This window comes from Heloderma suspectum, chromosome 3 (assembly GCF_057233095.1).
Source record: "Heloderma suspectum isolate Gila_16-S chromosome 3, 16-S_ref, whole genome shotgun sequence".
Lineage (NCBI taxonomy): Eukaryota > Metazoa > Chordata > Lepidosauria > Squamata > Helodermatidae > Heloderma > Heloderma suspectum.
The window spans coordinates 54,762,052-54,776,776 of record NC_139460.1 but is presented as its reverse complement, the minus strand read 5'-3'; the positions used below and the strand labels follow the sequence as shown (position 1 = coordinate 54,776,776).

Genomic DNA, 14,725 nt, shown 5'->3' with positions numbered 1-14,725 from the left:
GAGCCCAAGAAAGTAAAATCTGTCACTGCTTCCATTTCTTCCCCTTCTATATGCCAGGAAGTGATGGGGCCAGATGCCATGATCTTCGTTTTTTTAATGTTGAGTTTCAAACCAGCTTTTGCACTCTCCTCTTTCACCCTCAACAAGAGGCTCTTGAGATCCTCTTCGCTTTCTGCCATTAGGGTGGTATCGTTTGCATATCGGAGGTTGTTGATAATTCTCCCAGCAATCTTAATTCCGACCTGTGATTCATACAACCCGGCATTTCTCATGATGTACTCTGCATATAAGTTAAATAAGCAGGGTGACAATATGCAGCCTTGTCGTACTCCTTTCCCAATTTTGAACCAATCGGTTGTTCCATGTCTGGTTCTGACTGTTGCTTCTTGACCCTCGTACAGGTTTCTCAGGAGACAGGTAAGGTGGTCTGGTACTCCCATCACTTTAAGAATTTGCCACAGTTTGTTGTGATCCACACAATCAAAGGCTTTAGCGTAGTCAATGAAGCAGAAATAGACGTTTTTCTGGAATTCTCTTGCTTTCTCCATGATGCAGCGAATGTTGGCGATTTGATCTCTAGTTCCTCTGCCTCTTCGAAACCCAGCTTGTACTTCCGGTAGTTCTCGGTTCGCATACTGCTGCAGCCTAGCTTGTGGGATTTTGAGCATCACCTTGCTGGCATGTGAAATGAGCGCAATTGTGCGGTAGTTTGAACACTCTTTGGCGTTGCCCTTCTTTGGAATTGGAATGTAAACTGACCTTTTCCAGTCTTGTGGCCACTGTTGAGTGTTCCAGATTTGTTGACATATTGAATGCAGCACTTTAACAGCATCATCTTTTAGGATTTTAAATAGTTCGGCTGGAATACTGTCATCTCCGCTAGCTTTGTTGTTACTAATGCTTCCTAAGGCCCACTTGACTTCACTCTCGAGGATGTCCGGCTCAAGTTCAGTGACCGCACTATCATGGCTATCAGGGACATTCAGATCTTTCCTGTATAGTTCTTCTGTGTATTCTTGCCACCTCTTCTTAATCTCATCTGCTTCTGTTAGGTCCCTGCCTTCTTTGTCCTTTATCATGCCCGTCTTTGCACAAAACGTTCCCTTGAGATCTCCAATTTTCTTGAAGAGATCTCTAGTCTTTCCCATTCTGTTGTTTTCCTCGATTTCTTTACATTGTTCATTTAAGAAGGCCTTCTTGTCTCTCCTTGCTATTCTCTGGAACTCTGCATTCAGTTGGGTATATCTTCCCCTTTCTCCCTTGCTTTTCGCTTCCCTTCTTTCGTGAGCTACTTGTAAAGCCTCATCAGACAGCCACTTGGCTTTCTTGCATTTCTTTTTCTTTGGGATGAGAAAGCACAATTTAAGCCATCTTGCTTTATGTACTTAAGTTACAAGTTTGAAAAAGTTAATGCAGGCATCTTCTATTCATTTGTTTACTGATTTTGCCGTTTCATTTTCAGACCTATGTATAGTAGTGATTTTCAGATGTTACAGAAGTTAGTTATGAAAAGATACTCAATTGAGTAGACTGGATTACTCTCATTGTTGTTAAAGGTGGGTTTTTTTTTCTCCAGGTGAAAGTTGAGGTTCTTTGGATTTCAAAAATTCTCTTAGGGTGTAACCCTATGCATGTTTAGACAGAAATAAGTCCTACAGCTCCCTGGGATTGCACCCATAAAGTAATAAAAGTTCTTCAGGGCCTTCTTGGTGCCAGTCCTTTCCACGAGGCAAACAAATTAACTTTAAATGGAAAGCTTTCTGAACCAATATGTAGCACCTGAAAGTATTATCTTTGAACCTGAGGAAGCAACATAATGGGTCCATTCTGATTTCCTGTGCTGAGCGTGCTTAGTGTTATTAGTAACAAACCTGGTCAGATACTTATTGCCGTGCCTTGTTACTGTGATGAATAGAATGAGTTGTGTCAGTAGTAATAAGCTGTACTTCATATGATGTGATATTTAACTTCTAGTGAAGTTAATCTCCTTCATTGACTGTATTTCTGAAGTAATGTGTCTGCCACTGAACCTGGATCAGTTTTTCTTCCTTTTTCATAGAGATCCAGATAATTAAGTAAAGTTTCCCAGTTGTGACCACGTTCGCACATAATGCTAACCCATGGTTTAATTAAGCCATGGGTTATTGAATTCTGCATTGTTGTGATGTGTGAACCCAGCCCTGCTAATAAATCATGGCATGTTGAACAATCTAGAAAGAGAAACCGTGGTTTGTTGCTTGGTTGTGAATTCTGCATTGTTGAAACCATGAGTTGTCGTTACGTGTGAACCCAGAACTGGTTTATTTAAACCATGGGTTGTTTTGCCAAGCTACAGAGGTGGCAGGCAAGAGTGGTTAAAAAAAACAAACAGCTGCTTTATATGCCACTACTACAGCACCATAAAGGCATTTGGGATACAGGGAGGGAGTGGGTGAAGGAAGAGGAAAACAAACAATTGAGGGACTGAGAAAACAAATCACATTTGCCAGACAAGCTCCGGGGAGGGCAACAAACCATGGGTTAACCATGCATTAAATAAACCATGGGTTAGTGTTTTGTGCAAACCAGGTCAATATGTCTAATTTTCACATTTTAAAATACAATTTTAGAACTTTCAGCGAGTGCATTTCTTATGAAATGTATAGTCGACCATAGATTGTAAATGGGATGGGGATGCAGCTCAGTGTGTTTGGATGAAGTAAGTGTTTCCAGAAAATCCATTATATCCTCAAAAGAATTCTTGGAGAGCATTTCAACTTTAGTCTAGCACTATCTGAGAGGGAAAAAACCCAATACATTATTTTGCACACAACAAATGTCTTAAAACTATAGTTTGTCAAGGACAAAATACTGATATCCCTTCTCTGGAAGATTATTTTTGGCTTCCATGCACTTTGCAGTAACTGAGGCAATGGTAAACCAAGTTAACCACATAATCTTCTGCTATCTCTGTATGACTATATTGGCCTTAAAAGTTATTCAGAAGACTAAAAGAGGAACTAAATTCTGTCATTTTTTATTGTGTTCTAACAGTCTTTCTAACCAGTCATACAGAATCCTAAACAATATAAGGGTTTTGTATATTTGAGGACATTCTAAAGTTTTAAATTACTTGTGTGATTATAAAGCTGCATGTCTTTGTTTTCATGATTGCCCTTTAACCAACTGTGTTCTCTTTATTATATCTACATATACATAATAAACACTATCCAGTCTCTTTTCCATTCTTAATGTTTAGAAAGTTAAATTGTTCAGTATGATTTCAGTGTAATTTTCTGTTTGGGTTTAATTGCTTTTGTTACTTTATAGTGTTAAAATCCTTTCTCTAGCTTTTGACAACTTTGGGTGGCATCCTACATTGTTGCACTGTGAACGATAGCAGAGTTATGCTCACAGAAGGACACATATATCGGGATAATGTAGTTCTGGAATAATAAATTTATGGCTTAGATGTAAGCTTCCAGTTGCTATATTTGTGACATGCAATAAAGTTTTGCCTGCTTAGTGAATTTGTTAAATTCATGTGAATTGTTCTTTGGTTCTAGGTAAGACTGTGCCAGAACCCCAAACTTCAACTGAAAAACAGCCCACCTTATATACTTGACATTTTACCAGATACCTATCAACATTTGCGACTTATATTGAGCAAGTATGATGACAACCAGAAACTTGTACAACTCAGTGAAAATGAATATTTTAAAATCTATATTGACAGTCTCATGAAGAAATCAAAACGGGCTATAAGACTTTTTAAAGAGGGAAAAGAGAGGATGTATGAGGAGCAATCACAGGACAGGTAAGAAAACTTTAACATGTCCACTTAGATTGTTTGGCCAATTTTCTTTCAGCATGGCTGGGGAACCAGATGTTGATGAACTCCTACTCCCATCATCCCATGCAATTGGCTAGGCTGACTGTGGCTGATGGGAATTGGAATCCAACAACTTCTGGAGGACCACAGGTTACCCATCCCTGTGTTACAGCATTGTTTGCATATTTCAGAAGTATTTGGACACGTTTAACTATTTGGGGAATAGCATTTAGTCTTTGAATACAGTGACCCTGCAGGCCAGTTAGTAGTGAGACTTTCTTCTCTGTGGTATTCATCTGTTCTAAGTGAACTTCTGAAGCAATTGTTTTCTTCATTTTTTTTTGTATAATAGTTCATATTAGGCAGGGCTACAGCCTGTAGGTTTGTCTTTTTGGAGTGCTGTGGTTGGAGGCTTGCTTACAGATCATTGGCACGTTCGTGATCCATCAGGTGTACAGAAACAGATCCAGCCCAAGGTCTGAAATTCATTTTGGAGATGCTCATGTGGGCCTCATTTCAGTGGTGGGTGGGGGTAGGGGCTAAAGAGGTGGCACTAAAAATACCAACATATTTTAGCTTAAAGCTCTTACTGCCAGGAATTTAGCAGGGGCTTTTCAACCTTTTAGAATGGGAGAAAACTGCACAAAAGCTCAGAAACCAGCAAATAGTGGTTGGGGGAAACAGGAAGGAAGCATAGCCTTCTGGGGATCCCTGGAAGGCTGGATTGGGACCCGGGGCCGGAGGATCTATGTCTCTGATAAAGGCTAGAAAATTTGGAAGTGCCAAAGTAGAACAGAGATGTTCCATTCATTTATGTAAAATAGTTTTTTGAGATTCTCTGTGTGGACATTTGGTGTTGGATTTGTGAATGCTTCCAACTTGACGCTTACTTTGCCGAGATTTGATGATAAGATGGCAATATTTTGAAACATAGTTAAACACTTCTTGGAAGTTTTTTTATTTCTTTGGTTTTATTTGTTCACCTTAAATGGCCTTTGTTATAATGCAGGGGTCCTACCAAAGTTATATCATGGAGCTAATTTTTATTTATGTAAGGTAACTACACTTTAGGATTACAAAAATAAAACATTGGTTGCTGATATCAACCATTTAATACTGTTGCATATAATGCAGGTCTCACTTTGTGGCTCCTACAGTTCAGGACCAATTCTAAATGCAAGTTGTTATAAGTATCAGCAGTTCCATTGCTTAGAATGCTGGGTGCCAACACATTCATTGGATTGTGTTTTCACTTATAATTAGCATACGTATAACTCAGTAGTGTGCTAAAAGGAAATATACCTTCCTATCAAGCTGTTTGGTATATTGATGAGCTGTGAAAAAGTATTTTCTAAACAGGCTAAGAATTGTATATTTGAGACAGTTAATAACTTGAAGAAAAGAATTAAGAACATTGCTTTGCAAAGGAAACGCTCACAAACGAGGAGAACCTTTTTCTTCTGAGAAAGGAAAGTGGGTGGGAAGTATGGGTAGAAAGTTGCAAATCGAAATTAATGCCTCATAGCTCTTTGTACTATGAAAAGAATTTTCTTAATTTCTCACTTTAAACAAAAGTGGCCTATACTATCACTTTACATGTATGAAAACTTTGCTTTTAAAAGATGTGTTATAAGCACAGTAAAATAGTGTTTATGCCTAGAGATATGTTTTTCATAGTCAGAGGGTGAGTCTGTTGACATTAATAGGCCAAGCTTCAGATAGTAGTCATGCTACTTTGCATTTGACATGGGCATAGCAGAATTCATTTTTTGCCCTGCAGTTTAACAGTTTCTAAATATTTTGTCAGTGGGTGAAACGTGCATGCATTATGTAATGCCACGCGCAAGGAAATGCCACTTTAAAACATAGGTTAAGATGGTCATAGATTTTAACTGTACTCAGTACAATGTGGTGCTGCAAATGGAGGTTACTGAGTAACATGGAGACAAGGTGGTTTAGGCTGCAATCCAAAATACACTTACTAGGGCCTAAGCCCCATTCAACACAGTGGGACTTCTCAGTAAACTTGCATAGGATTGCACTGTCATGTGAATCCAGCTTCTACCTCCAAAAGATATTCTTCCAATGTTGAGTCTAAACTACTTTTCCAAATAAGAAAGAACTACAAATTATTTGCTCCAGTGTGTGTTGTGCAGAACAAAATTGGTGCAAACTGATAAATAACAAATGTAAATTGTTTGTTTACTGTGCACAAATTTCAGTAACAGATTTTTGAAGCACAATTTGTGACTTAGTGCCAAGAACATCGCCCATCTGGATGACCAGCCAGATGGGCGATTAATAAATAAAATAAATAAAAAAATAAATAAAAATCTATATTGCCTAGTTCTTTAATATTATTGTGTATACTAATAGTGAACTCAGGTGGTGATTTCTGATAGCTGTGTACCCAAAACAGAGCTACTGAGAAACAAGAGAGTGGTATCAGCATGCTCAAGAGAACTCCCAGCTTTGTAAAAAAAGTAACCCCGCCCCCCAAATTTAAGGAGAACCCACCCTGCAAAAAGCCCAGTGAGGGACTGAGCTTGTTCAGTGACTGCAGAAAACAGAGTGTCTTGGGGGTTGGGAACAATATCAGTAGGGAGGGGAGCGGACTGAAGCAGCTAGCTTGAACATTGTACATGAACATTCCACTCACCATTTTGCAGGTCCCACTTCTTGCACTGTAACATGGAAATACCAATAAAAGCAACAAGCATGGCAACATAAAGTAGAAATATAGTGATCTGGGCCCTCAGTTTCTCTTAGGGTGGCAGAATCTTTGATGAGCTTCTGCCGGGCTTTGAAAACTGGCTGTTCAGGCAGGCATTTGGGGTGGGTTAGGGTATTTTTCAGAGCAGTGTTGCTTTGTTCAGTTGATTATGTAAATTGGTTGTATTTCATGTTATTTGTATTGTACCCTGCCTAGAGTGGCTGGGTAGCCAGCCAGTTGGATGGCTAATAAATCTAAAGAATCAATCAGTCTGTGACTTGTTGCATCTGAACTGGCCATTGTCACATTTAGCTAGGACTGTGAGCTTTAAGAGTTCTTCCATCATGACAAAGGCAATACTCTTTCAAGTAACAACAAACTATGGTTGGCTTCTTATGTTTGAACCCAACCAATGAGTCCTTCTGTCTATCAGATAATTTTCCTGTAAGGGCTAATAGGGCTGTAAAGATTTTGTAGTAGGCTAATCAATTTCTTGAAAAGTATGTACTTGATGCAAAGGAGAGCTCAGATTAGTACTTAAATACTCCTAAGCTTTGTCTAGTTGTAATGTAATGTTACTAATTTGAACACTTTCCAGGTCCGTATTGTTCTAATTAGAAATATGAAAGTGTGGTGATTTATTTATTTCTTAAGGAACAAACAAAGGATGTTGTACAACTACTTTGAAGTAGTGCACTGCTCTCTGGTTTATAAAGATCATCTGGCAGCCGGAGGGGTGGTGGTGGTGGGAATCAAAGCCTCTTTATGTCCAGGAATGCTGCAATGATGAAGCTATTGCCTGAGAGGGCTTTATGTGAATTCTAGTATTAAAATGTACAGTTAAAATTATTATTTATTACATTTTATACTGCCCAATAGCTGAGGTTCTCTGGGCATTTCACAATTAAAATCATAAAACACCACTTGAAAAAAATAATATAAAGCTTTTAAAAGTTTAAAAATACCAGGTAAAACCCAGCAGTACTTCCAGTCCAGGGGAAGCCTGTGTGAAAAATTGTGTTTTCAGGAGGCGTTTAAAAGATGTTACATTTTCTGCCTCCCGAACTGCATGGGGGACAGGTTTCCAGAGGGTGGGTGCTGCTACAGAGAAGGCCTGCTGTCGGGTTTCTTCATGGCGACGTTCCGTTCATTTTGGAATGACCAGCAGAATTTCAAAATGAATTAACTGCAGATCAGAAAAAATAGAGTTAAAGAGGTTGATAATGGAGATTAGAAAATAACACTTATCTGAAAACAACACTTACCTGAAAACCTGGAAGGGTATACTTGAAGCCAAAAAACAGAATGATGAGATGGAAAGGATTAGGTTTGATAATCACGTGGGCTGAATAACATGGATGACCTGGTAGGAGAACAATGGGAAAATCAGATGAGATGGCAAATGTAACCTTTCACCTAGTTGGGGTCAAATTTACCCAAAGAGTGCTGAAAAAATACGTATTTTTACATACGTTTTATGAAAGTCTTTTACAACCCCATGTGCCAGGTATTCCTCAACCATGATGAAGTGTGTATTGCCATATGGTATGTCCCCCCCCCCCATCAAAACTAAGTGAAAAACTGATATGTATGTTCTCATAGCTTTCTGTACGTGGGGGGTTGGTCAGTTCTACCCCTATTGAAATGACTGACAACTAAAAGCCATACACAGAAGGTGCTAGGGGTTCAGTGACCCAGCAAAACACAGTTATTTAAAGCATGTATCGTCCTTCATCCTATTAGGATTTCAGGGCAGTGTAATTATGTTACAATACAATTCATAACAATAAAACATGAAATCATTAAAGTCAAATTCAACCCATTTATAAAGCTTGGGTGTGTAAAACATTTTTCTTGGCACTGAAAGATTGTAATGTAGGCACTAGGCGGGCCTCTTGCCCACGATCAGGGCATCACAGCTAAGGAGGCCCTCTCCTTAAGTAGCTTCCATGCCTCTGATAAAGGAAATACACAAGAGCATAAAAACCATGCTGGATCCGACCAAGGGTTCATCCAGCTTTCTGTTCATAGAATAGCCAACAAGCTGCCTGTGGAAAACCTACAAGTAGGACATGAGTGCAGTAGCACCCTGCTGCTCATGTTCCCCAGCAAGCAGTGTACATAGGCATACTACCTCTGATGCTGGAGGTAGCATATAGCCATCAGGACTACTAGCCATTGATAGTCTTATTCTACACTAAGTTGTCTAAGCCCCTTTTAAAGCCATCCAAATTGGTGGCCATTACTACATCTTGTGATAGTGAATCCCATAGTTTAACTCTGTGTTGTGTGAAGAAGTACTTCCTTTTATCTGTCCTGGATCTCCCACTAATCAGTTTCATGGGATGACCCTGGGTTCTAGTATTATATGAGAGGGAGAAAAATGTATCCCTATCCACTTTCTCCATACCATGCATAATTTTGTACACCTCTGTCATGTCTCCCCTTACTTGCCTTTTTACTAAGTTAAACAGCGTGAGACGTTGTAACCTTTCCTCCTACAGCGTTGCTCCAGCCCCTTGATAATTTTAGTTGACTTTTTCTGCACTTTTTCCTAACTCTATAATATACTTTTTTAAGTGTGATGACCAGAACTGTCCACAGTATTCAAAGTGTGGTTGTACAATAGATTTGTATAAGGGCAGTATAATATTGGCAGTTGTATTTTCAATTCCTTTTCTAATAATGCCTAACATGGAATTTTCCTTTTTCATAGCAGCTACACACCGGGGTAACATTTTCATCAAGCTCTCCACTGCAGCCCGAAGATCTCCTTCTTGGTCAGTCACCAATAGATCAGATCCCATCAGCATATACATGAAGTAGAGATTTTTTGCCCCAACTTACATCACTTTACATTTGCTTACACTGAATTGTATTTGCCATTTTGATGTCCATTCTCCCAGTTTGAAGAGATCCTTTTGGAGCTTTTCAGTATCCCTTTTTGTTTTAACCACCCTAAATAATTTGGTGTCATTATTATTATTATTATTATTATTAAATTTATTAATCACCCATCTGGCTGGTCACCCAGCCACTCTGGGTGATGTACAACATACAATAAAACAGTTTAAAACAATAAAATTCTACAATAAAAACTTTTTCTAAAATACCCTAACCCACCCCAAATGCCTGCCTGAACAACCACATTTTTAATGCACGACAGAAGCTCATTAAAGAGGGGGCATGACAGAGTTCCCTAGGGAGGGAGTTCCACAGAGTAGGGGCCACCACAGAAAAGGCCCTCTCCCTCGTCCCCACCAGTCTAGCTGTCCTGGCTGATGGGACAGAGAGAAGGCCATCCGAGGCTGATCTTGTTAAGCGGCCTGTCTGGTGCTGCTGGAGGCGCTCCTTAAAATAGGCTGGGCCAGAACCATATAGGGTTTTAAAGGTCAAAACCAACACCTTGAATTTGGCCTGGAAAACAACTGGTAACCAGTGCAACTCCTTCAGCACTGGAGTGATGTGATCTTGCCGGCGGCTGCCTTTAATCAGGCGAGCCGCCGCGTTCTGTACCAGCTGCAGTTTCTGAACCGTCTTCAAGGGTAACCCCACGTAGAGCGCATTACAGTAGTCTAAACGAGAGGAGACCAGGGCATGTACTACCGATGAGAGCAGATGGTCGGGAAGGAAGGGGCGCAGCCGCCGTATCAGATGGAGTTGATACAGCGCTGTCCGGCTCACAGCTGACACCTGAGCCTCCATGGACAGCTGGGAGTCCAAAATGACCCCCAGGCTGTGGGCCTGGTCTTTCAAGGGTAGCTGTACCCCATACAACACCAGGTCAACATCCCCCAGCCTCCTCTTGTCTCCCACCAAAAGTACCTCGGTCTTGTCAGGGTTCAGCTTCAGCTTATTCCTCCCCATCCAGCCACTCACCTTCTCCAGACATTTGGACAGGGATTCTACGGCCAACCTTGGTGAAGATTTGAATGAAAGGGAGAGCTGCGTGTCATCCTCATATTGATGATACCGCACCCCAAACCTCCTGATGATAGTCCCCAGCAGCTTCACATAGATGTTAAATAGCATCGGGGAGAGGATGGAACCCTGTGGCACCCCACAAGTAAGTGGCCACGGGTCCGAAACCTCCTCTCCCAGTGCTACCCTCTGGTACCTGCTGGAAAGGAAGGACCGGAACCACCACAATACAGTGTCTCCAATGCCCAACCCCTCCAGGCGGTCCAGGAGGATACTGTGGTCAACGGTATCAAAAGCCACTGAGAGGTTGAGGAGAACAAGGAAGGGGCATTCACCCCTATCCAGAGCCCTCCTCATATCATCTACCAAGGCGACCAAGGCCATTTCTGTCCCATGCCCAGGCCTGAAGCCCAATTGAAATGGATCTAGATAATCGGCTTCTTCCAAGTGTGCCTTCAACTGCACCGCCACCACCCGCTCAATCACCTTGCCCAAAAATGGCATATTTGAGACTGGGCGAAAGTTGTTCAGAACTTGAGGATCCAAGGAGGGCTTCTTTAAGAGCGGTCTTATCACTGCCTCCTTGAGGGCTGATGGCATCACTCCCTCCTCAAGGGAGGCATTCACTACCGCCCTGATCCCCTCACCCAGCCTCTCTCTGCAGCCCATAATGAGCCAAGATGGGCAAGGATCAAACTTGGCCACCTCACTGCTCACTCCTAATTCCAGATAATTTATGTCTTGCTGGTGACACCAAATACCTGGAGCAGAACTTAATGCATGGGCAGGTTGATGTGGGAAGAGACACTCCTTCATGTTTTTGAGCCCCAAGTTATTTAGGGCTTTAAAGGTAAGTACTAGTACCTTGAATTTAGTCCAGAAGCAAACAGGTAGCCAATGCAGGTCTTCTAATACTATTGTGATATGCATAAGTGTGCAATCCTGTGGTCTCTAGATGGCCATAGGATTGGTCGATTCCCAGAGAACCCCCTCCCCACCACCTTGTAGGTTGCGTGGACTGTCCCTAGGCTCCGTGCTCATAAGTGCAGTGCAAAGGGGCAAAGGGGGGTGTTCCCAGGGGTGGTGAGTGCGGAAGTGCTGGTACAACGCTTCCTATGCATCGTCCCACCTCCTCACCCCGTGCTTCGACATCCCTCGGCCAGACAGCTGAAATCAGCAGTCCAGCTGCAAATGCAGGGTGGCATTTCCCTCTGCGCTTCTCCCACTGTGCATTGGATAGGTGGTCACCTCCGAGTTCGGAGGCGGCTGCCTATCCCAATAGGATTGCTCCCTAAACCTGTAAAAATTCCCGCAGCCAGATTTTGCACCAATTGAAGCTTCCAACCTGATGCGTAACGCATTGCAGTAACACATTGTGGAAATTCCCAGAGCATGGATCCCTGTAGCCAGTTTATCCCTGTCCAGAAACATCCATAGTTGCTGAAGCCATCTGGGCCTTTAGTGATAAAGCTGTATTCGAGAGTACCTCCACACTGTGTGAACCTGCTCTTTCAGGAGTGCGCTCCCATTCAAAACAGCTGAATATTAATTTCCCAGACTTGAGAACCATCTATCCACAGTGCCTTTGTCTTGTCAGGATTTAGTTTCAGTTCAGTGGTCCTCATCCAGCCCCTCGTTCACTGCCTTCACAGCCTCACCTGACTCAGATGACAAGCAGTGATAGAACTGAGTCATCAGCATACTGATGGCACTTTGCTCCACATCTCTGGATGACACCCATTAGCTTCATATAGTTGTTAAAGAGCATGGGGGATAAACGAACCCTGTGGAACCCCATAGTTTACCTACAGGGTCAGTTCCAGAAAGTTCTACTTTCTGGAATTAACCCTGCAGGTAGGAACAGAAGCATTGTATTTCTATGCTTCCTTGCAAGAGGAAAAAAGGTGGAATAGAAATGAAACTAATTAATTAATTATTGACCTTATTGTGTCAAATGGTAACAGGACTCGTAACCGTTTGGAACAGCTCTCCTAGGCAACTACCTCAGAACGCAATGACAGCAGAAAAGTAGCCTGTCTTTGCCACCTTCTACTATAAAGTAGACCCGATTAATATCTCCATGTGAGAGGGAGTGGTCCTTTAGGAGCAGTCATGTCAACAGCCTATTCCATCTCACTGTTCTACAATGAGACCAGGGCTTTGAAAGGAGCACCAGCTATGTTAAATGCAAACTCCCTGGGATAATTAAGAATCCATTGGATGGCATAAGTCTCTGGGGGTGGACCAACTTAATAGGTCCACCGCCCCTTCAAAGATTAAAAGCCACTGTCAGACTAAACCTTACCAGGAAGTGGTCATGACAGTGGGGTCACAGAGACCCCTCCCCCCAGTCTAGACCTCCCATTTCCTTATCAATTGAAAATACTACACGAGTGTGTTCTGAAAAGTGTGTAGGGCATGTGATATATTAAGGCTGTCCCATGGTTGCCACGGCAGCCATGAATTTCTGAGCCAGCTCCCAAGGCAACTTTGGTGTGAATTTTTTAAAAACCCAGAGCAATTATTCTCGGGGACACCATCAACATGCTGAAGACCACTTCCAGCAGCTTAGACAGGGAAAATGATGGGCAATGGGGTGGTCAGTACACCAATAGAATCCCCAATCTCCCCTGCCCATCACCAGATACAAACTCTTCAGGCCAGCTATTGACTGAACAGGTCTTCAAGAGTGGGAGATGGGTTCCCTATAGGGAAAAAAAGGCAGGATATAAATGTAATAACCTCTTTCTGGATAAGTGAATGAAATTGACATTCTAGAGGAACTTTTTACATGCTGTGTTAACAGTACTATGGACACATATTTTATTTGATAGCAAATATATTTGAAATAAAAAAGCAAGTAAGATCCTGCTCATATCTTTCTTTTTTAACTTTTAATCCTATTAATTAATATCCTGTAAGGAATGAGCTATGATAGCTTACAGAGCACAATAGCAATAAAAAACAATGTTGGAGGCATTTAGCAATACAGTTAACTGTTGACTCTGTTGGTAGCCAGATGATAGCCAGTAAGTCCATGAAGGGTTGCATTATCGCTGCTTCGAAACTATATTTTTCCTTTTTAAAAGCATCACATTATTTAGAAGTGGTGAGGGTAAGAGCAACAAGTAGTAGTGTGGTTGTAGATTCAACTGCTTTTTTTATTAACCAGTTTTATTACTTACAATTTAATTATTTAAAATAAAATAAACTTTATTAATTTATATACTACTCTTCATAACCAATCACAAAGTGTTTTACAATTAACAATATGAAACAAAAGTAATAATAAATCAATACTATTAAAATCTAAATATTTCTGAAATCCAACCAGCAGTGGAATAAAATATACCAAAGACTGTTCAACAAACAGAAGACTTCAAGGTCTCATCAAAAGGATCCAAAGGCCTGGGTGAAGAGGTGTGTCTCAAGGAACCAATGAAATTGACTTAGTGAAGTTGCTTGATGCATCTCCAAAAGCAGAGACTTCCATAATGAGGGAGCCATAACCAAGAAAGACCTCACTTGGGTTACCAACTCCTGGGCATAGCTCATAGGCAAGACAATGAGCAGGGCCTCCTCCAGTGGTCTCAATGACCAGCCTGGTACATACTGGAAGAGATGCTCCAACAAATACTTGGGCCCCAAGCCATTTAGAACCGTATAAGTCAATGACACTTATAAGTCAATGACCCCTGTTCACACGACCAAACAACGCATGGTTAACAAACAGTGGATTGTTTGAGTGAGCAGGAGCAAGCAAGCATGCTGATTCCCGCCCACTTCCACTTTTCTAAACAACCCAAGGAATTAATATATTCCTTTTATTTCTAGCCTAAAGTTGAATAGTTTCCTGCAAACTTTTTGTATTTGCTCATCCACTTTTTACTAATATGTAAGGCATTTTGACAAACTTTATATGGTTTTTTAGGCTTCTGTCTTGCAACCTGGCCCACTTTATAGGGATCTCAAATGGAATGTTTTATTTAAAAGTTGCTGCCACCACTTGGGATAGCCAAGAGGCTTCTAGAGATGCTTTATTCTATTCCCTTACAAAAACAACCCCAATTAAGACTATCTGGAGCAAAACTGTTAACATGCCTCCCATAGTATTGTAATTTAAAAGTAAAATTGAAAGAACAAACAGGAAATCAGAATTAGCATGTCCTTTTATAAGTAAATGTCTAAAAGGCAAAAAAACCAGAGTGCCCTGCGTATTTGAAGACTTATGAAATTAGATTGTGTTTCTGAGCGCTTTGAGGACAATTGGGAGACTTATT

General features: G+C 41.2%; 1 protein-coding gene across 2 annotated transcripts in view; it reads left to right on the top strand.

Moving 5' to 3' along the window:
- The window catches only part of CBLB (Cbl proto-oncogene B), a 135,231-nt gene that overhangs the window by 10,181 nt on the left and 110,325 nt on the right, over nt 1–14,725 (top strand). For both annotated transcript variants that reach the window (XM_084843276.1, XM_084843275.1), the window contains one exon: nt 3,546–3,796. In XM_084843276.1, coding sequence (XP_084699402.1) covers nt 3,546–3,796 — 251 coding nt within the window. The remainder of the gene's footprint in view (nt 1–3,545; nt 3,797–14,725) is intronic.